The sequence below is a fragment of the Lethenteron reissneri genome, chromosome 36 (genome assembly GCF_015708825.2).
Source record: "Lethenteron reissneri isolate LAM-NWPU_2019-01 chromosome 36, ASM1570882v1, whole genome shotgun sequence".
Lineage (NCBI taxonomy): Eukaryota > Metazoa > Chordata > Hyperoartia > Petromyzontiformes > Petromyzontidae > Lethenteron > Lethenteron reissneri.
The window spans coordinates 10,564,774-10,590,193 of record NC_083814.1 but is presented as its reverse complement, the minus strand read 5'-3'; the positions used below and the strand labels follow the sequence as shown (position 1 = coordinate 10,590,193).

Here is a 25,420-nt window from a genome sequence, read left to right as displayed (position 1 = left end):
GGGGTATAACGAGATCGTTTTTTTACCTTAAAAATGTTGAATCTTGATTTGAAAAAAAAAAATCAATCTTGATTTGAAAAAAAAAATTCAATCTTGATTTGAAAAAAAATTTCACCACTCGGAGGCGCTGTCACACTAAATCCCTTTCGCTGTACGATAAATACAACAAATTGCCACATTCGGCAGTAACACCCGCCTTGAAAAGAAGAATGTAAAATAGGCGACGTTTTGGGCATCTTCAAAGTCCACGTGTATGCATGTCGAACTCCTTTCGCACCGCACGTAGCCAACCGTGCTACGCTAATCGGAGGTGCGGGGGAACGACCGCAAACCAAAGAAAAAAAAAACTAGTTGTACATGCGATGCAATGTGGATTTATACGGCGTAGAAATGCCTCCGAATCTCCAAGACGTACAGAAACCGTGGGATGCGGTTTAGTTTATTTTGTAAAGAGATAGAGAGGCGGTCGGGAATGGGCACAGAAGCGGGAGGTCTTCATCCTCTCGGTTTGAACAAGGGTGCAGGGGAACTACAGCACGTGTTGGGGCGGGGGGGAGAATTGGGTTCAAGACAACGGAGGGAGCAGCAGAGGAGAATGAGCGACCTTTGCTCGAGCTCAGCCACTCATTCGCGTGACAGGTATAAATGTAAGTCGATCTCATGTTGGGTTCGAATCGTTATAATCCCGGTTACATGCGGCCAACGAAAATGACACGTTGTGGTTTTGCGCCGTAAAAACAGAACCGCAGAAATGTGACATGTCACACTTCTCGCCACTGGGTTGCGCTCTTTACTTTAAAAAAATTCGCATTTGAATTTCTGTCGTATGACGGGAGTAACACAAACAGTACTGCAATGCGATGTCTAGTTCAGCGATCCACTCAATTCCAGATGGAATCGTGGGAAGGCAAAATTCACAGACGGTCAAAGGTGTTTGACAAAATACATTTCAAATGCACTTGCACGCACTTAAATTCTGGCGTATTTGACACGAATCACATTCTGGCAACACAAATGTGCCATTTTACACGAGCACATATACCACTCAATACAATCACCTCACATTGCGTGGCCTTAAAAAGAACAATATTTAAAAGGTGACGTTTCAGGCAATGACCCTTGACAGCACATCGAGGCTAGAGAGGGAGTGGATATGAGTCGGCGACTGCACAGTTACTGTACGCCACTGGGGCCTGATGAGAATGAATGTTATTAAAATATATTGATACGCTCCCGTCTGAATGTACGAAATCTACTTTCACTATTTTCCAGCATATTTCATTAACATTCCACCAAAATAAGCCAAACGTCGGTGTTTGCAAAATATTTTCGGGATGCGAAATTTCAGATTTTTATGACAAAAAACACATTCCTGCGGAGGGAGCTGGTAGGAACGTTGGGTTGCTCGGTCAATGGCCAGGGTCAACGGCGGCGTGGGGTATTCCGCAAATATGGCCGACTGAGGGTGGGCACAAGCCGGCGTGAGTAGGTTAAACGTTGAGTTTTATAAGGGCACCACGGGGTGACCAGCCCCTCCCCACCCAGCCCCACCCTCCCCACCCAGCCCCTCCCCACCCTCCCCTCTCCACCCAGCCCCACCGCTCCCATTTTTGGATGCACGACGGACGGACGGACACAATAATCCCCTGTGGGCTGGTGAAACCAGGTGGTTCCTGCCAGTATAACCTGTTGAATGTTGAATCGACGCTCGTAAGTTGGGTTTGAATCTTTCGTGCATCAATGACGCTGCCACATTCCAACCTCATCACCCGCAACGCACCCGATTCTCGATCTCAGAAGGCTGCGAAGTCACGTGGTGAGCAGCAGAGGGCAGTGCAGCAAAAGCCAATGTTGTACTGTACTTCTATCGTTCTATGCTCACCGAACCGCACTATACTTCACCACACCACCGGCGGTGTGAAGTATTGTTAAATAGCCCCCACAAAACGCACCAGAGTCTGCTTAGTGTCAACACGCGCGGTGTATGAATCGCTGATTGGCACCCTTTAGACGCTACTGCGACTCACGCCTTTGAGTTTCGGGCTTTATTGTTATTCCGTTTGTGAACACACGAGCCTCGCCGAGTCCCAGGACTCACCTTTCAAGAAGGTATTTGGCGAATGTTCACCTAAGTTGCGATGTTGTTACGTATAATCCTAATTGAGTAATGTTAAGGTATGTTTTTTTTTGCTTTGAGATGATTTTGTGTGGTTTGGGCTATTGGCAGGAAACTGGAGAATCCAGAGGAAACCCGCGCTGAACAGGGGAAGAATACAGAAACCATACTCTTAGGTTTTTTTCGGTAAAGTCACGTAGGTAAAAAATAATGATAAAATAATAATAAATTAAATAATTAGATTTCGATTTAAAGCTTTCGTGACTGCAGGGATTCATCTTCTTGGTTCTTTCGGTAAAGTCACGTAGAAGGGAAGTAATAAAATAATAAAAATAAAACATAATAAAACAATTCTCACGACGTTTCGGCCACAACGCCTGGTTTTCACCTGAGGACGGCTGCTTGCGTTGTGGCCGAAACGTCGTGAGAATTGTTTTATTATGTTTTATTTTTATTATTTTATTACTTCCCTTCTACGTGACTTTACCGAAAGAACCAAGAAGTTAAATAATTAGCTTTTTTTATTTTTTACCTACGTGACTTTACTGAAAAAAACCTAAGAGTATGAATCATTGCAGTCACGAAAGCTTCAAATCTAGAATACAGAAACCAACCAGACAGAAAGGCACCCCAGTCTGGAATCAAACCCAGGTTCTTGCTCCGAGGCACTGGGCCACCCTCTAAACCGGCCAATGGCGCAGTTTATGCCGGTAACACCAGCTCGGTTTGTGCAGACTCGGTAGAGCCTCGGGGTTCGTAAAACCATAGTTTAAGTACCGGCCAGAGTCCACTTTTAACGTTATTTATTTCACACCATTGGAACCTCATTTGCCAGTAGAAAAATATGATAATTATTTTTTTACCCTTTCATCTGGCAACAAAATAAAGGTGTCAGTTTTGTTGCCAGATAAAAGGGTAAAAACCCAATTATCATATATTTCTACTGGTAAATGAGGTTCCAATGGTGTAAATGTTTACTCCGAGCTCTCATACTCTGATAGTGCATTGTCTTTGAGTTGTGCGCCTTTTGGCGTCATCTGGTCCAACACCATGTGAGACTAGGCTCTAAGAAAAGCTGTCTCGGGTGTGGACCAATCAATTTCAAGGACAGTGCATACATTATCAGAGTTATGTTTTTTGTTTGCATTATGGCTACAGGTATTGTGGTCTATGCAAACATGACTCCTCGTAAAAAAGGTGTCAGTTTTGTTGCCAGATAGAAGGGTAAAAAAACAATAATCGTAATTTATTTCGTCAAGGGATCCTCACCGAGTACTTTATCAGTAAGATCTTGCCGCGTGAGGATGTTTGGCGAATTCGATAAATTCGTGTTTTGCACGTGAGAGGACATCAGTGAACCAGGATTTCCTTTTTTAAACACCGCACAGGCGGATTCACAAAGCCACTGCCTGTGACGATATCTGCTGGCGACCTCGCACATCTTTACGTGATCCACCAATCCTCACCTCTTCATGGCTGGACCACAAGCGATCATATTAGTCGGCACTTCAGCCTCGAGATGTGCCCTGAAAACCCACCTGGACACGTCTTCAAATCGACATTCGAAGGTTCGTGAACAGGTATTGTTCAGGGGTGGGGAGAGATGGAAGAGGTAGGAGGAGACGGATAACGGCAGGAGGTGCAGTAGTAGGCGGCAATGGTAGGAGATGCGACGGTCGAGGAGATGGGATGAGGGGTGGGAGATGCAATGTTGGAGGAGATGCACGGAAGGCTGTAGGGGACGGGTGATGTGGGAGAGTAATGGTCGGAGGGGGGGGGGGTTCATCAGGCGGCGGTGGTGATGGTGGGAATTTGTTCACGAGAGAAGAGAGGAGGGGGAGCGAAGGGGGGAGGGGTGAAAAGGGGGGAGGGGTGAAAAGGGGGGAGGGGTGAAAAGGGGGAACCGCGTCACACGGAGTCAAATCGAGCTGCGAGGAGGAATCATCTCAGTATCTTCTCTCTCATCAGCCAGAGAGGAGCTCCCGCACAGAGTCGCCACGCTCCCTCCCTCCATGAGCGCGGCACAAGCTAGCGACTCGCCCACTCAGACACGCGCGTGACGCGATCCCGTGAAGAAACACGCACACGCCGTGAAGAACACACACCACACAGCAGCAAGCGTTGCCAACGTCCGCATCACCGTTCACTGCTGCCTCCACGCCTGCTGGTGCTACTTGCTTGTTGCTGGTGGTGGTGCCTAACAGAGCCCTTGCCCCCAACATCCTGAGCGAGGCTACTCGTCTTGGAAGGAGTAGTAGTGGTGGTGGTGGTGGAATCTTTGTGTTCGTGTGGCTGGGCCAACTCCACAAACAAATCCGTGGCAGAGTCCGTGTGTGGCTGGAGTTGGCCATGATGGATCTGGGACGCGGTGGCGCTTCGCTGGGGCTCTGCTCGCTCTGCCTGTGGTGTCTCCTCGCCTGCACCGCGCCTGCTCCTGGGTGCAAAGGGGACGGAATCCCGCGCGGTGAGTGTGAGCGGTGGCTCCGTGAGCCCTGCAAGGAGGAGGTGGGGGTTGTCTTACGCATGCAACCAACGCCGGTGGCAGTTTTTCTGAACCGGTCCTGGGCCTCTGCCTCTCTCTCTCCCCCCCCCCTAGGTCGACTCGGCCTTAAATGATTACCTCGTGCGCGGTTGTGTAAGCATCGCAGCTAGAGAGACAAAGGCGGCCGGGCGTGGTGCTGGCCACCCCACCCCCCCCCTCGTGTTCCGTGCCGGTCTTCATCGGTGCTACTCGCTAACGGCACTTGCCCCAACAGCCTGTTACAGGCTATACGGGGGATCTTTGTGTCTTTGGATACAAAGGCGGCCGGGCGTGGTCGGTGTTTGCCACACCACCACATTCGTCAGCCGTTGCGACTTTCGTAGATGCTCGCAAAGAGCACGCGTCTCAACAAGCCTATGGAGGCTACACGGGGGAGCTTTGTCTTTGTGCGCGAGTGTGTCTTGGTATTCACGGAGTAGGGAAACACAAAAGCCCTACAGACTGCTGTCGTAAATGCTGTTAGCGAGCACCGATTTGTTGTGCGTGGCCAGACCCAAGACCCCACCGCCGTCTTTGTCTCTCCAACGTTCACGGCTAAACGTCACTTGAACATCCGAATCTGTTCTGGATCTCCCCATACACTGACTCTGCTTCAAATTAATAGAATGCTGCAAGCTGGGGGGGGGGGGTGTGCGAAACGTCGGCATTGGGGAGACAAAGACAGCCGGGTGTGGTTGCTAATCGCCAAACCATCCTCTCCCCCCCGCCCCCTGCGTCTAGCGCCGTCCCAGCTCCTTAATAGGTGCTCGCTAACTGTGTCCACACCGACAATATGTGGGCTCGACCTGGCGGCGGGGGCTGGGTGATTCTTCGTCTTCGTATTTTCCCTTTGCCCGACTGCAAATCTCTGCGTCGATCGGTCAAATGTTGATGTCTACGCCTGCGAGGTTTCGTGCACAATCCCGACAAGGAGTGCATACCTGTGGTCTGTAAAGTTATGACATCGTTGGGGTTCTGCACGTACGCATTCGTTAAGTCAATGTAAAAAAAAACCCTACGTGTTACACGTCTATGCACGTGTACGCATGGAAACTCTGTGTTATACTCTCCACGTACCATATAAAGTGCATGTACACACCTGTAAACTCTGCTATGTCTAATAACACGCCTAAACTGTGCATGCGTAAACCCCGATGCCTGTACATGTACCCACAGCTCTCAACCCATACAGTTTACCCCGTATTCTTGTACAGGGAAATTGAGGTTTTAGGTCCATACGGCGTACAGACGTTTCGATACGGTAAAATATATATATATAGGTTGCGTCTATTTGTTTGTGTTTCTCCCTTGTGATGATGGGACTTTGTAGGATAGACGTTGAGATTTTTAAGGGGCACTTTATGACCAATCATTGTCTGAATTGGTCTGTGATAAGGTAGGGCACTGATAAGGGGGTTGACAGGTTTGTGTGTACCCACGCTGTACCCCACCAAACTCGACTTACTTGGTAGATAAGAGGGGATGGGGGGGGGGGGGCTATTTAACACCCCCTCCCCCATCGTTTAAACAGCCGCGTGCGAGAGATGGGATCGAACCTGCGCGCTCTGGATTGCAACTGCACTCGTTGATGACCCATGCACATCACTGTGGCATCTGCCTTCGTTTTTCAGTAATAAAAAAACAATCTACAACGTTACGTTTATTGCTGGAGACATTTCCACGTGTGTGGCAAACCGGTAACCGGTTTTTATTACTGGTATACCCCCCCCCCCCATGCGGTTTTACTGGTAATGCAAAGACCCAGATTGTAACAGCTGTTGAAGACAATGGATGAATCACTGTACCACACTCGGTAAAGTTACGTCGGCATAAATGACGTCACGCGATTTTTGACGATTTTTTACCCCCCCCCCCTCGTCACACGGCGTCACAAAAAGTCAGACCCCCCCCGTCAAATATGACGTCACAAGCCTCTGCCCCCCCCCCCCCCACAAACTAAAATATGCTTCAAATCGCTTTAAACTATTGTCATTGTAGTGCGCATTTAATGTGGCGCTGCACTGATGTTGTAGGAGAAAATATTTATTAAAAAGTATTTTAATTAAGTAGAACGTGTATATTTACTAAAAGTTGCGCATTTTGATGTGACGTCACATTTTTCAAACCCCCCCCCCCCTCGTCGCACATCGTCACAAATATCTGACCCCCCCCAGGTGCGTGACGTCATTTATGGACGGCCCCTAACCTGCCCCTTTACCCACACACATCGAATAGTGCAGCCTTAGTTGATGATGCAGGAGTACACAATTTATCGACCATGGAAAAATAATGATGATGGTTGTGCTTCTAGTGCTGCTGCTCATGGTGTTGCTGCTTGTGATGCTGATGCTGCTGTTGCCGATGATGGCGATGATTAGGGTGGAAGCCGTGATGTAACCTAGCCAGCAAGTTGAAGGTTACTTCATCCAAAATAAATACCGCATGCAGTTAAAAATTAAAACCCGAGACGCAGACATACCACATACACTGTGTACACATTACGAGGTTGCGTCTTAGACGATTACGGCCTTTGCCTTAACAAAACAGAGGAATGTTTTGTTATCACGAAGAGCCATGGCGCATGTATAGGCTTCTCGTTTTGACTCGTTTTGCCTTTTGGGCCAAGACCGGCCCCCATCACCGTTATCTGCTCGCAGTGCCTCTCTCCACTCGTGCGCGGTCCGTCGCTGCGTCCTTTTCAACGTTGACACGGCATCCCTCCAGTCTGGTGGCTTGACCTTCGAGGTCAGGGTCGGACCGCGTGGTCTTTCTCTCGACCCTGGCACCTTCCAGCGGGTTCTCGACCCCCCCCCCCCCTATCAATCGGTGACCCCCGACCAACCGGTCACCTTTCGATTTAAAACTTTCGTGACTGCAGGGATTCATCTTCTTGGTTCTTTCGGTAAAGTCACGTAGAATGGAAATAATAAAATAATAAAATAAAACATAATAAGATAATTCTCACCTGAGGACGGCTGCTTGCGTTGTGGCCGAAACGTCGTGAGAATTATCTTATTATGTTTTATTTTTTTATTTCCATTCTACGTGACGTTACCGAAAGAACCAAGAAGACCAACCGGTCACCGTTCATCCCTGGCCGCGCGCGCCACGTCCACAACGTAGCGGCCGGCGGCTTCCACTCCTCCGAGCTGAAATTGGGTGGCCTTGATTCTTCGCCTCTTCGTCCCAGGGCAATGCTTGCGTCTTGTTGTTGCGTGCGTCGGCAAGGGCCCGCCCGGAAGTTCCTGGAGGTCCCCCCGGAGCTGGGGGCCTGGACGAAGAACGCCACGTTGGTTGGGAGGGGTGGGGGGCGGGGGAGCCCCCTTAAATTGTAACATATAACAGGGTCCCGTTGTTGGAGAGGGTCCTTGTTTGTGTGAGGCCCAGGGCAAACTACCCCCCACCCCTATCAGCCACCGCCTCTGAGTGGCTGGTGTGTATCGATTTAAGGAGCTTTAGAAAAAAATGTTAAACGAGCAAAACCAAACATCAAGACGTGAAGGGGTTAAGTTTCCACATGTAACTTGAATACTGCTTTAGTAGGACTCAAAGCAACCAGGCGCGATGGAAGCCCGGGAGTTTGTCTGTGTGTGTATATTCACACGAGTGTGTTTGTGTATATGCCCTGAGTGTGTATTTGTATGTGAGTGTGTGGGTGTGTGCGGTGCATCCATACGTGGCGAGCGGTGGCGCGGTGGTTGGCGCTCCGTGCCACGAACCAAGCGACTCGATTTGTTTTTCCACATCACGCCCCCTCGTACGCCGTCGCGGGCTTGATGCGTGCTCGCCAACAGCACTTGTCTCAACAGCTTGTGTAGGCTACACGGCGAATCTTTGTCTTGTGTGCGTGCGTAATGGTGGTGGTGGTGAGCCGTGGGTGCGGTGGTTAAGCGCACGGCACTTCGAACCCAGCTGTCTGAGTTTGATTCCCGACGTCGGGAGAAAACGACACGAGTACACGTGCCCCACGAATATTTATTTGTCCAGGCCCAGGAATATTTGTTACCCCGAGGGAAGCGAACTATTGGTTCCGCTTCCGAATATTTTGTACCCTCATTATTTATTTTGTAACAAGGCAAACATTCTTCGCACGTAAGGCCTCCCCGTACGTCAACACATTTTATTCTGAAACAAACACCTTCATTTTGAAGAACCACTTTGCAAACGTGTTTGTGAAACACTTTGTGAGCTTGCTTTCATTATCGTTTTACCAACCCAAACCCTACTTGTTACCCCTACCACCCCCTAACCCCTACCCAAAGCTCTAGTCCCTTAACCCGAATCCTAAGCTTAACTTCTAAACCTAAACATAACCACGAACACGAACCCACGTCCTAAACCCAACCGCTAAGCTCTAAAACCTTCACCCTAAACAATTTCCCCTACCCCAATGCCTAACCTGAAGCTCTAACCCCTAAACTCTATCCCTAACCCAAAATCCTTAACTCTAATTCCTAACCCTAAAGTCTAACCCGTGACCTTACCTTAACCTCTGTATCTATATCTACCCCCCAAGTTAGACGTTAGGTCTGTCTGCCAGGTTTGAGGGGCCTGGGGGGGGGAGTTATTCAACCGTTCGTTCACTTTTTGGTGCATTATGGCTGACCACCGAGCAGCCCAAGCCTGCCACACCGATATTCCCAGGCAGCCTGCCCATCCGGGTGCTCACCAGGCTCAAAAATGCTGCTTGGCTTCCGATATTGCACCTCCGATGTAGCACGGTTGGCTACGTACGGCGCGAAAGAAGTTTGACATACGTACGGACATGCATGCGGCCAGCACGACGTGGTCAGCGGCGTTCAAAGAACACGTCCGGTTTTTTTGTCTCGATTTTAAACGCTGCTCCTTGAGAACACGTTTTTAAGAAAAATGATCTCGGCCGTACCGTATCCCATCTCCACCGTACCGCATCCAATCTCCACCGTACCGCGTCTCCAATCGTACCGCATCCAATCGATTGGAGCTGTGAAGCGATGGACGCAACACGAGGGTTGATATTAGGACGCCGTTGGGAGCTATGCACTTTTAAACGAGATTTAAAACTTGTCTTTTTAGAACTGCTTTTTGCGTTTAGTTTGGCGTCCTGGCACGGTTGGCCACGTACGATGCGAAAGAAGTTCAACATACATCCACACAATGTTGACCAATAATTTAATGCGTGCAATGTGTGAAGCCTTGGGTTGGATTTGGAGATGGTTCAGAGTATGGTGTGGCATTAGGACCCACCCTACTTTCCCCTCTGCATGTTTTACACGCCCCTATTATTATCAGAGAAAGACGCCCTAGTCAGAAATCAAACCAAACCCCTTCTCCGAGGCACCATTGTTTCTACTGCACCAGCCACACAAATTGATCACAGAAGATACAGCACTGGCAATATCGGGGCAATGTAGGCACAACAAATATCGCAGCAGCGAGATAAGAAGAGAGATGCTTACGAGGTTATTTTAATCCTCTAGTTTGTTTGTTAGAATTTGAATGTGAGCTGGTATTTAATGCACACTGTTTTATTATTATTAATTTCTGAATCCAGGGTCCCTATAGCTGCTAGGGTGGCCCTTAAGCTTGTGCTAAATTTGCTTACGCCTAGCACCACTGATGATGATGATGTTGTTGATGGTGATGATGGTTGTGATGATTATAATGATGGTGGAAGTGGCGGTGATAATCCCCACATCGTAGCGCTCTCTGTCACGCGCTGTTTTCACAAGTGTGCATACCACCGCCGTCTGGGCGAGCATTGAAAAGATTAGCGCGGCGGTAAGGGACATCTGTTGTGGCAACAGGCCCCTTCTGTCGGCATGGGGCGGGGGGGGGTGTTTTCATTTGAGTGACAGTTGACCCGAAACGTTTACCCTGGGGAAACAGAATTAGAGGTCCTCAAGGGAGGTCCTCGCTCTCACCATCGGTGGGGACTCGGCTACTGGTTGAAGTACCTCGAACAGAGTAGAGTGAATGGCTCGTTCTCATTGGAAGGAACCAAGGACCGCTGCAGTTGTATTGATCATGAGCTATGTATGACCTATGAGCTAAGGCCTTTGACTTGTGTATAAAAAAATAACAACCCATGGCCCGCTGGGTTTCCTTTCTAAATGCGTTTCACTTTTAATATATCTTGTAAGTTGAGAATCAGGCTGGGGGCCGGGGAATAGTTTTGCTAAATGAAAAAAACATTTGGGTAGCGTGGGTAGTCAAATGGGGTCATGGAATGGGAGAGTTAAGCTGTGACCTTTGACGAGTGTTTGAGACTCACAAACACAACTGGATACACTGAACATGTGAGACTGACATCACGAATTTTCATCCGCCATGGTCAATCCACTGCTGGATGAAGGCCTGTCCAGGCTGCCACCACCTTCCGTGACCCTGTGATGTATTGATCCACTTGTCGCCTGCACACGACCTGATTTCATCGCTCCATCTCCTTGGTGGACATGCTCTCCGATGCGTCATTCCCTTCGCTGCCACTCCACGATTATTCTTGACCATCAGCCATCATCCTGTCTAGCGAGGTGCCCTGACGAAACCCAGTTCGGATGACGTCTTTACCCTGCCCCGTGTCCTCTCAACCAAGTGCTCCTCTTTCTATTTCTCAATGTAAATTCCAAGCGTGCATCTATCCATGCGACTGCGTGCATATCCGCAGTTTCATCTCAAATATAGCAACAGCAAAAAAATCCGTGCTTGTACTTTCACTAAACCTGTTCGCACGGTAGATCAGTGACGCGGCAAACATCTACATTATATGCACGCAATGTACACACGTGCATCAGTTCATCTTTAGAACGTTGGGGCAAGTGGTCTTCGTTGCGAGCACTTGCCCATACATACAGACATCATACCTGTCAAACCCATTCTCTACCTTATCACAGACCAATTCACATCTTATTGGTCACCACGTGCCTCTTATAAACCTCAACGTTCATCCTACAAAGTCCCATCACAAGGGAGAAACACAAACAAATAGACAAAAAATGTTTTTTTCCATGTATTGAAATGGCTCTACGCCATATGGACCTGCACCCAATTTCCCTGTGCAAGAATACAGGGTAAAATTGACAGGTATAAGACAGACGTATCATTACACGCACACACACACGCACATTTTGACACGCGTGCATATTCATCACGACACGGAGAGGGCTATCGGTACAGATTGCTCCCAATTGCTCTGTTGTCACAGCAATCACGACGGCGCAATAACTTGCTCAATTGCGGCAGAGGTAGGCGCGTGCAAGGCTAATGGGAAGCTGATGGCAGGCACACAGGGCCGGCGATCGCAGTGGTTAGAACACTGCATGGCTCAGAAGGCTCGGGCAGTGAGTGGGGAGGGGGGGGCAGTGGGGAGGGGGGGGGCAGTGGGGAGGGGGAGGGCAGTGGGGAGGGGGGAGCCGGTAAAGAGAGAGGGGGGGCAGTAGGCAGGGAGCGACGGGATTAGCTCGAACAGGAACATTCATCAGCGCGTGCCGTGGAATTCCAAGACTGTTTCCTCAGCTGCTGGCAGCAAAACACAGGCAGGGGCCGAGACGGCGAGGGCGCGAACAATGAGCAAGCACACACACACGTACGCGCGCACACACACATGCACGCACACACACACACATGCACGCACGCACGCAAGATGTACACGCTCAGCCACGCGCCATTGATCGTTTTGTTCTCAGCAGGTGAGAGACTCGGGGAGACGGGCATCCGCCTCGTTTCAGAGAGCCGTTTGACCTGGGTCAGTGAAATCGACGAAGAGTAAGAGAAAGGTCAACAAAGTTTTAGGGTCATTATATGCCCTCGTATGTAAGGAGACAAGGCTGTTTGCCAAATGGATGTGTCCTTGTCGTAGAGGCTCTGGGCCCGGAGGGCTTGTGCTCTTTTTCAAACGCAGGGCCCCCACCACCAGGTGTCACCAAACAGGACCCCCACCAGGTGCCATGTCACAGCTGGTCCAATGTCTTTTTTTCTGGGGGGCCAGCTGACAGCGGTTTCCTGCCACGTGCGGGTGGCAGTGAAAACTGGAATTGAATTGGCCAAAAAATGTCGAATCGGGGCCCTTGTGTGTCAGTTTGTCGTCGTCGTCGTCGTCCCCCCGCCCACGCGCACCTCCGATTAACACAGTTGACTACGTATGGTGCGAAAGAAGTTGAACATACGTACATGCAAAGGGTCTTGGGACTCGGTGAGTCTTTCTGGAATAAATAAAGGTACAGTAAAAACCTTGGATTGCGAGCATAATTCGTTCCGGAAACGTGTTTGTAATCCAAAGCACTCGTATATCAAAGCACTCGTATATCAGTTGTGATCACGTCACACTCGGCAGACAAAGCGTATACACGTACTACTCGTATTGCAAGACCTCGCTCGTTTATCAAATTAATATTTATTTAAACATTTTGCACGTCTTGCAAAACACTCGCTCACCAAGTTACTCGCAATCCAAGGTTTTACTGTAGTCCGTTATTATTGTCACGATAAAATTGTCTTTTGCGCACCGCTGCCGATGCAGCACCTTGTCCGTATAGACGTACTTGGTACGCATCGCTGTTTTAGATGGCGTGAAATTCAAGTTAACGACTTTGTTTGTACGACGGCGTGTAACGATGTAAACGGTGGAACGGAGCGACACGCGATCCCCCCCCCCCGCCCCCCCCCCCTTTAAATGGCGAGCGGCAATAGGTGATGGCGGTGGACCGTTGCCGGACACGTGGGATGCGATCAATGGTTCTTGTTAACAGTGGGCGGGCGGGGGCAGGAGGGGGCCGTTGTGTGGACGGTCTGGAGTGACCGATATTTTGGAGACCCGGTTGCGTGGCCCCCTCGTCTAAGCCCCAGTGGTCGAGCGGTCTTCTTGCCAGGGATCCGTTTTGGCGCGTGCGTCCTCGGCGGCTGGAGGAAGCGGGTCCAGCCGTCAGCTGGCAGCCGTCAGCTGAGAAAGTGAACTTGCGTCAGGGTGACGACGGGAGCTGCGTGCGACCTTAACGACTTGAGTCACTTAAATGATAATGGACTTAACCCGGAGGGAGGGTCTTAACGATGGGATTAACGATGGCCTGGGGGTGACCAGGTCAACGGGAAATCTGTGTTTCTGCTCTGTGGGTGTCCTCTGTGCCAACAAGCGGTAATTGTTGTTGATTTACTCTCCAACACACCGGTGGGCTGAAGTGGTAACTAATTGGCGCGTTATTTACGTGACAAATCCCTTACTGGCTGTGTCGGGTGGTGGAGGTTTACGACACATTTATACTTACGCGATCTAATCCAAAACCCTTGATTATGAATAGCATTGGTCGCCAAAGCCTACGTGTTAAACAGGTGATGTGAGGTTTCGCCTGATCGGAGATTATCAGCGTCATCGTCATCGGCTATGTTCTATCCACTGCTGCACAGAAGGTCGATTTAATGACACATTCCTGGTGATGTGGTCGTGAGTTACACGTTTGCGTATGAACATAAACGTCCGGCTAAGACATTATAGGGTAAGCTTTGCGGCTTGATTCGGGAGAAAAATGACAATTGCCTTCGTGTTGTCCCAGTTAATTCAAACCTAGCTGAGAAGGGATAGATTGTTGTTGTTACATTACAAAATAAAAGCTCTGTTTGAAAACAGCGATTAAAAAAAACAGGCCGACCACCCTCCACCCACCCCACTCGAAATCAATTTCGCTCGACTTACTCGTGGGCGCCAGTGAGAAAAGGTCTTTACTGCGAGCAAGGCGGGTGGTTGTGCAGCCACTAAGAAAGCGCCAGACTTCTCCACACACACACACACACAGAATATTTTATTGTTTCTGTAGGGGCTGTTTCAATTTGCGTACGGTAAAGTTTAAATGCATCTTGTAATTTTATTGTTTGTTGCGGTTGCACCCGAATCAAGTGCCTGAATGGCTCACAGGGTTATTCCAAATAAATGAAACTGAAATACTGAAGTTCTCAAGAAGTTCAACGTACGTACAGAGGAGGCCTGTAACTTGACGAGGAATGGTCGAGGGAGCGGCGGGTGCGTAAAGCATCTGCGGCAGCAGCAGCAGCACCCTGCATTACGAGGCCATAAACGGGGAACCGCAGTGTGTCTATAATAATCGCACCCACGCTATTAAACCGCGCGACGATTAAGAAGAAGAAGGAAAAAAATTAACCCGTAAAAACAAAGTTTTTCACTATAAATCCTTTATATGCGTGGCGGCTAGAGTCCTCTCGTCCTCTGGCTTGAGATGGCTGCCACCTATGGGTCAGATGATTGCCTGCCACCATTAACCAATTGGTAATTAAATCTAATTTTCTTTTTTCCTAAAAAGTGTAAAGTTATGGGAAAAAAATTTCACGAAAATAAATTGTCACGCACAACGAGTCTGTGTGCAAAATGTCAGCTCGATTGGATCACGGGTAGTGGGTTAAAAAACGACCGAAAGATTTGCACGGTCGTAAGCGCGCAAGCAAGTGAACTTAATATGAAGGATTTTTAAAAACGCACGGGAGCACGGCTGCCCCGAGGCCTGGCCTGCTACCGGCGGTCTTCATTTAGTCGGCATCGGCCTCTTTTGAGTCGGGAGTCCTTCGTGCGGCCCGATGGGCCCAGTCCCCGTGAAGTTGTCGTCGGGTCTGATAGTCTCCCGGATTTGATCGAGTCGCTCTCTAGGTCTCGTCGACGTAACAACGCAGTCGCGGATTCGGTCCGCTCTTCGTTGACGAATTTCAGTGTGAAGGATGCACACATTTCTTGACCCCCCCCCCCTCCTCTCCCAACTTCAATATTATCTGATCGGCCAATCGGTGAACTTAGTAAGTAATTTATATACATTAACTGTATGGCCAATTAGGCGATTAAAGTACTGGTTTGTGGCATTCTTCCAGACACTGAGGTCGCTTAATACCGCAAACGTAATCATCTCGTTCAACGTCTTCACCCGGACTGGGTTTTCAAATCTCGATTGAAAACTCATTTCTTTAGAAGTGCTTGTTCTGTTTAGTAGTTTGTTGTCGCCCACACCCCTGCACCACCGATGTAGCACGGTTGGCTACGTGAACGGTGCGAAAGAAGTTTAACGTACCGCACGTTATTCTTCCCCGTGGTTGTCGCCACGCTCGATTCACTCTTTTTGATTTGCCCGCTTGTAACGGAGTCATCGACCTTCACATTTTCGTTCAGACGCTCAATTGCCGGATGTTTTTTTTCCCCCGCCACAAATAACCACAAGTGGCCACGAAACTCGGCCAGGATGCGCCCGGCGACATTTCAAACGGAGCCAGCGGATCGGCCGCTGGATTCTAACGGTGAAAATAAACCACTGCGCCGAGCCACCAAACGCGGCCGCCCACCCCTCTTCGCCACCGCACCAAAATCGCGGTGGCAGCGAGAGGAAGAGCAACCAGGGTGGTGACCGGAGGGTGGTGACCGACGGCCAGCGAGCGAGGTGACTCGGTGTTCTGCAGCTGGGTGTCCTCAGTAATCCCCGACCCCCCCCTCCCTGCCCCCCAAAGATGTCCGGCCTGTGGCCTCTTCCCTCCACAAACAACCGCCGCCCCCCACCCCCCCCAGCCATGCTCGTCTGCTTTCGCTGCACGTAGGCCTTGCCATTTCTCGCACGCGGCAGCCGATTTTAGCGCCGGACCGCACGGGAAAAAAACTGCAAGGGGCGGGGGGTGGTGTATGGGGGGGGTCATCTCTCGTTTGGAATGTCACCTGAAAGGGCAGCATTGTCTCTCACACCACCCCAAGGACAGTGAGGTGGCTGCACAAGGCTGACCCTACGCGTGTTTGTCCAGCCGGTCTGAGCGACACGTGCGTGGATGCGCACGTACGCACAGATGCAACCTCTCCAGCACCAGATGGGATGGCCACCGCATTGCGTGGGAGGAGTGCATTGTTCGCAGCTCTTTGTCGATCCACTGCTAGATGGAATAAAGCCCCCCCCCCCCAACTGCGTGTCGGTCATGGGTCACAGGGGTGGGTCTCTTGACCGTTCTTCACAAATCTTGGAGACGCTGGGAGGTCGAGGAAGGTACGGGGCAGACACGCAGAGGTATGGTGGAGACACTGGTCAGTGCAGATTGGTGAAAGGGGGGGGGGAGGGTACGGGGGTATCACTCACTGCTGTTATCTGAGGCCGACAAGCTACCTGGGGTCACAGTTTACAGCGGAGTGCACCAACCACTGCGCCACCGCTCGACCCCAACCTCTTGTTTCATTCCGGAACCAATTGGTGAGGAAGCTTCGGACCTATTTTTAGAGGCAGCGGGTTGTACGTTTCACGGTTTATTGCCCTGGTCTGGCGAGACCCAATTGAAGCCAGGTGGTGGTGGTGTTGGCGATGGCTGCCGCGTCTTAACGCTCCGTATTTATTGACGGCATTTATCCGGGAGCTCTCGTTCTGATTAGCGGTGCCTGCGACTGGAGTGGTGCCGGTGTGATAAAATAGTGGGATTATTGAGCCTGGTTTTGCTGTCCTGTGTTTCCATGGGTTGGTTCTGATGGTTGGCTGTTCCACCTGTGTGATTCATTCTGTCCATGCGTTGGTCTCCTCCCACCCCCCCCTCCTACTGTCGGTCTGTCTCGCTGTCTGTTAGTTTATCTCTTTGTCCATCCATCCGTGCATCCGTCGGTCAAGGTCACCTTTCCGTCTATCTGTCCATCATTCTATCCAGATCTCGTCAGTCAACCTCTTCATCCATCCATCCGTTCATTCTTTTGATTATGTTTCTATCCATCTACCTGTCCGTCATCCGTAATTATGTTTTACTATCCCTTCGTCCGTCTGGAAACTCGATGGTTTCGGTGACTCATCGCCCATGGCCGAGTCGTTTGTCCTTTTTTTGACTGCCAAGCGAATCGATGGGCAATGCCATTGATGCCGTCCCCAGACTTGGCATCGATATTCCAATTTGGAATTCCTAATATTGACCGTCAGAATTGGTCGCTTTCCAGTGCCACAGCCAACAGACACCCGACTGTGGTATTTGCGGGCGTGACGCGTCTGGAAATTTGGCATCCCACGCTCGCGTCTGTTTTCAATTAAGAATTTCTTCAAGGCTTTAAATTTCAACGCACCGCTCGCGTATCATTTGCAGCACTCCGGAGAGAGGGACCAGTGCAAGCTCAATTTCCCCCATTAGCTAAGCGTTTTGCTTAAACGTTCGTTGGGTAGATGAGAAAAAAATCAAGGTCACAGGTCAATGAATTTGAGGTCAAAGTGTTACAATTCCACGGGTCAAAGGTTGGACGTGCTTCATTTCCACACTTCTCAGGGTCGAAGCAAACAACGCTTAGCTTATTTAGCTAAAGCGTTGGATCGCCCGAGGCGGTTTTATCGTTTTAAACTGTAAAAAACAAAACTGCATGCATTTCTCTTTTTTAAATCCCATGGTTACCGATGCGTTTTGACGCATTGGCGGGAAAAGGGCGGCTGACGGTGACGGGTATTTTGCAAAACGTGTAAGAGGGGAAAAAAATTTGTCCTCACTGTACAAATTATAAAACCCAAGCCACGGGCCAGACAAGCGATCAACACACATGTGTTCTGTCAGCTGTCGGGGTGGCTCGGCCAAGCGGAAATGCCTAATGGCTGTTTCATTAATACATATTTTTTTTTACAACTTTTGGTGTGCAATGTTATTGTTACGCCTCGGGGGGGGGAGGGGGGGGCAGGAGGCTGCGGCGAAGTTCAAGGGTTGGGATATAGTCGCGGCTTCGGGTCAAATGTTACAATTGTGGTGTGCCTGGGTGAGGTTCCAGTGTTACGTTCGCTACGCGTGCATTGGTTACGGTTTCGTGCGGTTGTTACAATCGCGTACGAGGTTTGGGTCCAGGTAAGGGAAACCTTATTTCCAGGAGGCTCAACCGGGACACCATGACGAGCGCTGGTAGCACCACCGTCCATGATGCCGCTGTGCAATCTCTTCAGAGCTTGGGTTTGGTGTACATGGGCCAGTGGGGACGACCGTGACTGTCGCTGTGAATAGCAACGTTATGGAAGTCCTGTGACTGGTGGAAAAACTAAAACAATTGTTTTGCCATGTAAAGCCCACTGAGCCATTCACTCTTTTTTCAGAAGTGACCCGGCCACAAATTATCATCTAAACCAGTGGTTCTTAACCTGGGGCGCATGCACCCCCTAGGAGAGTGAGATGCCCTTTCAGGGGGTGCGAGAGATGGTCGGATTTTCTTCGGAGGTAAATCATCAACATGAATTAAGCACGGGCACATGAGTGAAACTACTTTGTTTCATCAAACTTATGTATTTATTTATTTATTAACATACTGGTTTTTTTTTACGATTGAGAACCAAAGGAGTGCAAGGCTGCAGTAAAGGTTAAAAAAACACTGGTCTCAACGAATGTTTCTAAAGGTTATGGTATTATATTGACACATTGGGGACTAGACCCAAATATCTATCGTGGGAATAGCGGACAAGTTTCCACCCTCGCCACCTTCACAGATTCAATGAAAAACACATTTTTGTCTCGTGACATAACCCGGGTGTTTTTTGTTTGTTTCAGTTCACTACTTGCCAATTTTTATACAAAATTACTGCTTGTCGGTCATTGACTGTGGTTATATTTTTTAATGAGCGACTGCTCAGCGGGTTGGCGCACTTGCGTTTCCTGGCCAGGGCTCATGACAAGCGGTGGCAGCGGCGGGCAGATGCCTCCTAAACGGGTCCTGGGGTGGCCGGTGGCCCACCGGGCCCTGCCCTTATTCCTTGTATTCACCAGCCAGCACTGACAAAAGCGTCCCAGTGAACAAAACAAGACAAGAAGACGCGCAAACGTTGGCCTCGACGTTTGCCGTCGTCCGTGTTACCGAGGCGGGCAAGGATGGCCGCACAAACGAAGGTGTGATCACGGCTGCGAGATCAAAGTTATTAGTGGGACTTATTGTTGACGGGGGACGGGAGGGGTGCAGAGGGGGGGGGGAATTGCACGGAGGGGAGACGATGTGGATGATGTCTGGGGAACACACTGGAGCGGGAGATTCCTCTGGGCCGATTTTGGCTTCGTGTCAACTGCTGCCCCCACCACCACCACCCCTCCCACCACCACCACCGCAACACACCATACAACAAAAGGATCAAGTATAGCAGCTGGTTTGAACATCGCCGAACACGTGTTTAACTTTCCGTGTACTGTCACGTTGTCTCGTTGTCTAGTCAACCCCCCCACCACCACCCCACTCACCGCCGCCGGTTGTTTAAATATTTCTGCGGCTTTTTTTTTGTCGAGCGAATCTGCCGGGGGATTCTGCATGACATACAACACACGCACAACACACGCACAACACACACACACATCACGGGGGTTGTGTATCACACATACCCAACACACACACAACACACACATAACGCACACCCAATACACACACAACACACACCCAACGCACACACACAACACACCCAACGCACACACACAACGCCCACCCAACACACACACACAACGCACACACACAACACACACACACAACACACAACACCCACCCAACACACACACACAACACACACACACACAACGCACACACACAACGCCCACCCAACACACACATAACGCACACACACAACGCACACCCAACACGCACACACAACGCACACACAACACACACACAACGCACAAACCCAACAAACCCAACACGCACACACACAACACACACACAACACACCCAACACACACCACACCAAACACACCACACAACACACCACCACACACACACATCACGGGGTGTTGTGTATCACACACACCCAACACACACACCCAACACACACACACAACACACACACACACAACGCACACACAACACACACACAACACACACCCAACACACACACCACACACAAAACACACACACACATCACGGGGGTTGTGTAACACACACACACAACACACACACACCCAACACACACACACCCAACTAACACACACAACACACACTCAACACACACAAACACACACACACAACACACACCCAACACACACACACAACGCACACACACAACGCCGAACGGGATTTAACGGAGCGTCTGCTCAAGCCGCAACGGGGGGACCTCTCCTCCGCCTTTGTCTCCCCAGTGCTGTTGGCGCATCGCAGCACGTGCAGTACCCCCCCCCCCCACCTTCTTAAAAGCCAATGATGTACAGCACTGTCAATTGTAGTAGGAGACAAAGTATATATATACATTCTAGATTTGAAGCTTTCGTGACTGAAAGTATTCATATTCTTAGGTTTTTTCGGTAAAGTCACGTAGGTAAAAAAAATCTAAATTAATAAAAGTAAAATAAAAATAAAATAAAATAATTTTGATTTTTTTTTTTTACCTACGTGACTTTACCGAAAAAACCTAAGAATATATATATACATAATATACATAATTATGGTCATGCCAAACATGAACACTCTGCAGTATGATCAAACGTGTGTGATGGTCCCCGTTTGTCAACCCACTTGCTGCTTTAATGCCTCCTCGTACGAGTGTTTAGTCGTGGGGGTTGTTTGACCATACTTCACCACGCTGGTGAGTGCAGCTAGGAAGGAGGAGGTGCGGGGTGAGGGGAACACGGGACCGGTTTAGAATGATGTGGCCGGGAATCGAATGCGGACCGTTGGTAAAAACATTGCCAAGTTGCAGCGTCGGATGACACACAAAACATTTTTTTGGTCCCTGGCTAGTAAGTGATATTTCCTAATTGCTTATGGCTCAAAAGTACAGAAAACGGCTATTATTCCCCGGAAACTTTGCTTTTGTGACCAGGACAATGATATTTTGAAATGTACCTATTTTCAATGAGAAGACGTGGTGTGTATTTGTGTCATTCCTTCACGTAAAGTCCTGGTCACAAAAGCAAAGTTTGTGGGGAATAATAGACATTTTCTGTACTTTTGAGCCATAATCAATTAGGAAACAAAACACTTACTACCCAAGGGCAAAAATCTTTTACATAGTGTTATCGTAGTAGCACAAGTAGCTACATGTGTAGTAGCTACGGGCCCCGCACTTTCAAGGGCCCCACGCTAAACGCTTTCAAGCTATCAATTCCGGTTCAGTGATTCTGCACTTGCTCTATTACTATAGTACTACACCGCCTTCAACTTTTTCGATGGAATGGGTGTTTAAGGTTAGCGATTTGTCGTATTATCTGGCCTTACAGCAAATGAAAAAATACTATTACTTCACTGTGCAAGTAAAAAAATTGTGTTTTAATATTTGCGTGTTTTAATATTTATTTAGGGCCCCTTTATGACATATGCTAGAGGCCCCCCCACTAGCTTAATCCGGCACTGTGAAGCTGCAGCGTCTACAACGTTCTTTGGCGCGTGTCTTGGACGGGGTACTGCGAGATCCGACCGTGCTAGTGACACGCGCACAAAGTGCTTGCCACGAATGCACCACAATACCTTTGCCGATCGCGTCAAGGAGCATGAACCATCCTCACGCGACACTCCGGTCAGCCCTTGCAGCCGCGGCTTTTGGCTGTCCATCGAACAAAGACGGTGGCCGCCGCCGCATAGCGCGCCTTCGGATGCGCTTCTGCGGCCGTCTGGAACGCTCTTCTTTATGATCATTCGGGAAGCCACTGGGAGCTACGCACTTTTAAATCTCGATTGATAACTCGTTTATTTAGAACTGATTTTTTGCATCAAGTTTGTTGTCCTTCCCCTGCACCTCCGATTACACTGGTCGAGGTTGAGACAGACACGCACACACACACACACAGACAGCGAATAAACCATTAAATCTACTGTGTTGAGATATGCCCACTCTGACGAGACGAGAATTCAAGCCGAGCGCAGAGAGGAGAAAGTGGAGGGGAGGAAATTGTCCACACTGTGGTTATTTATTGGTACAGTGCTCAGGATTCCTGCGAGAGAGAGAGAGGGGCAGGCAGGCAGGCAGGGTTTCCGTATCCCCCGCTCGACTCCGCACGACCATCAACTCACCAACACACGAGTCTGGCTACGTGCTCACGCAGCCAGCCCCCCAAACCGAGGCGTGGGGAACACGCCCGGCACAGCACGTGGGGGCAGGCCACGAGCCCGCGACCTCGATACATTCGACCCGTACATATGTACACGTGTGTTGAACTTCTTTCGCGCCGTGTGCGTAGCGAACCTCACTAATCGGAGGTGAGGGGGGGGGACAACAGAGTACAAATGCAAAGAAGCGGTCCGGGCTGCCCCCTTTCCAAAGAGCCCGCAAAACGGTATTTGTCCGTCATAATTTGCGAGCAATTCTTGGCCACGCTCGCAATCAATTTGTGTGTCTGGCGCAGTGGTAGCAATGGTGCCTCGGAGCCATTTCTGACTTGGGCCGTCTTTCTCTGTAGAGGATGTACGCTCTCCTCCTCTCTGTAATGCGTGGATTTCCTCTGGGCTCACCGGATTCGTCGCACAGCCGAAAGAAAAAAACACCGCGCACAACGTAACCGGCGTTGGTCAAACTTTCCAGCGAGGAAAATATGACCTCCAAATTGCGATTGCACTCGGCAACAACATCGCCACAACTGTGACAAATCCTGGTAGGACCCTCCGGAATAAATCTTGAGACTCAGCGAGGCTATCATGGGTGAACGAGTGAAATAATAATAATAATGCCTTGAGGTGATATTTTCGACCTTGCAATGCCACCGATATTTAAAATTTTGCCAGGTTAAGTCACCTCTGTGTCAACGGGTCTCTTGGCAAAGTTAACAAACAGGCCGAAGCTCATCAACAACTCACTCTGCCGGAGAAGCCAGATTAATATCCATACTACAGGTTTTTTTATTATGTTAGATCGCGTAAATATATAAATGTGTCGTTAAACCCGCCGCCACCCGACACAGCCAATTAGTAAGGTTTGTCACGTAAACAGAACGTGCCAATTCGTTACGAGTACAGCACACCGGTGTGTTGGAGAGCCAAGCCACAACATTTACAATCCGAATACGACGTTTTGCCAGTAATTACAACTAGCTTCATCAGGCGACAGTCTTCTTTAGGGCCTTGTCTCACCAAGACAATGCTTTACATTATCAGAGCATGTTTGTTTGCATGTTCACCACAAGTAGTGTGTGGTTAATGCAGATTTGATTCCTTGCAAAAGATTTCTATTTGGTGAACATCTTAACACCTATTTTATTGCCAGAAAGGGTAAAACCTATTTTTATTTTTTCATACTTTGATCCTGGCAAAAAGGTCCTATTATGTTATAATGCACATTTTACCAAACAGCATCACATCATTTGCAAATACAGTACAACAGAGCGCACGAGTAAGATCTGATTTATACATCGTATACTTTGCATGTTTACATTAACTAAAGGCACAAACTATCATCTCCCCATATAAATATATTTATCCCCCCCCCCCCCCGATCAAATCGTGCTTTTGGCCTTCCGAACTAATGTCTTCGATCAGAATGTGTTGAAGCAGCACGCTCTGGACGACGCCGTTTTGACGTTCTAGGTCTCGTCAGCAACATCGTCTGGCCCTTTGAGCTAACGCTGCTGGCAGGATTCGCGACAGCCCCCTTACACGTGTGCTGCGGAGCCATTTCATTAATACGGCGGTCAGATCTTGTGTGTGTGTGTGGCCGTAATGTGCACATGGCCTGGCACAAGCACCGTGGTGGCGTCACAGACACTTAGTGGCGAATGGCGGTTGTTGTTGTGTGTGTACGTGTGCATGTGGGGAGCGGCAGTGCAGTGGTTAGTCCAGCGGTCAATCAGCCAGCCCATGGGTGTGTCCCGTGACCTCCTGTCAGCGAGCCTTCGACACTTCACATGGCCTTAAAGTGCACCTAGCCTGGCACAGACGCCGTGGTTATATCACCGTCTCTTAGTGGCGAATGGCGGGTATTGGTTAATTATTGGTTATTGGTGTGTGTGTGTGGGGAGCGGTAGTGAGCGTTTAGCGAGCTGCGCTTCGACCAATACCGGTGACGATTATCTGAACCGGTCCTGGGCCTCCCCTAGGTCGACTCAGCCTCAAATGAGTACCTGGTGCGATGTGAAAACATCGCCGGGCGTGGTGTTGGCCACCCAACCCCTCGTGTGCCGTGCTGGCCTTTATAGGTGCTCACTAACAGCACTTGCCCCTACAGTCTGTTCAGGCTACACAGGGGATCTTTGTCTTTGTATGGGTGGGTAAGCTGCTACACGTGGGTGTACGGGTGGGTAAGTTCCCACGTGTGTGCGTGGGTGTATGGGTGGGTCAGCTGCCTCACGTGTGCGTGGATGTACCGGTGGGTAAGCTGCCGCATATGGCCATAATCACAGAGGGCATCTAAGGCAACGCCTGCTCGTCTGGGACTCTTGTCTGAGCCGCTCCGTTCATTTACGGCAACAACCGGCCGACCGTCGGGGTATCGCTCAACACCCGCCTCGTTCGTGCCCTGGCACACGAGGTCACGAGGTCGTCACTCGTGCAGCCGACACATTGTTGCTGGCACTTCAGCCGGGCACCACGGAGATCCAGGGCTCGACCCCGTGATTGACCTCTCGAGTGCAACGGGGTTCATCATGTCTCGGTCCGGTCACCAGTGAATGCACACGTGCGCAGGCACGCACGCACAAAAAACAAAGGATCCTGTTAGATGCGGGTTGTCACTTAATTTGACTGAATTCCAGCTTTTAAGGAGCTTAAAAAAAACTGTTTGTGCAGCGAAGACCTCAATACCACGCGCTAAACATTCCAAACATCCCAATGCAGGGGTCTCCTTAAATGTCTTGAGACTTTGGCGGGGCTTGTTTGGGATAATTAATGGGGATTATTATTCGTGTCGTAGGACATACCTACAGGTGTGGAGACCGGACAATGGAAGGGATTCTCG

At 49.6% G+C, this 25,420-nt stretch overlaps 1 protein-coding gene across 2 annotated transcripts in view; it reads left to right on the top strand.

The window, feature by feature from the left end:
- The first annotated feature begins 4,025 nt into the window (after positions 1–4,025).
- The window catches only part of LOC133351121 (procollagen-lysine,2-oxoglutarate 5-dioxygenase 2-like), a 59,567-nt gene continuing 38,172 nt past the window's right edge, over positions 4,026–25,420 (top strand). For both annotated transcript variants that reach the window (XM_061566087.1, XM_061566086.1), the window contains exon 1: positions 4,026–4,580. In XM_061566087.1, the coding sequence (XP_061422071.1) occupies positions 4,466–4,580 (115 nt within the window). In that variant the 5' untranslated portion in view covers positions 4,026–4,465. The remainder of the gene's footprint in view (positions 4,581–25,420) is intronic.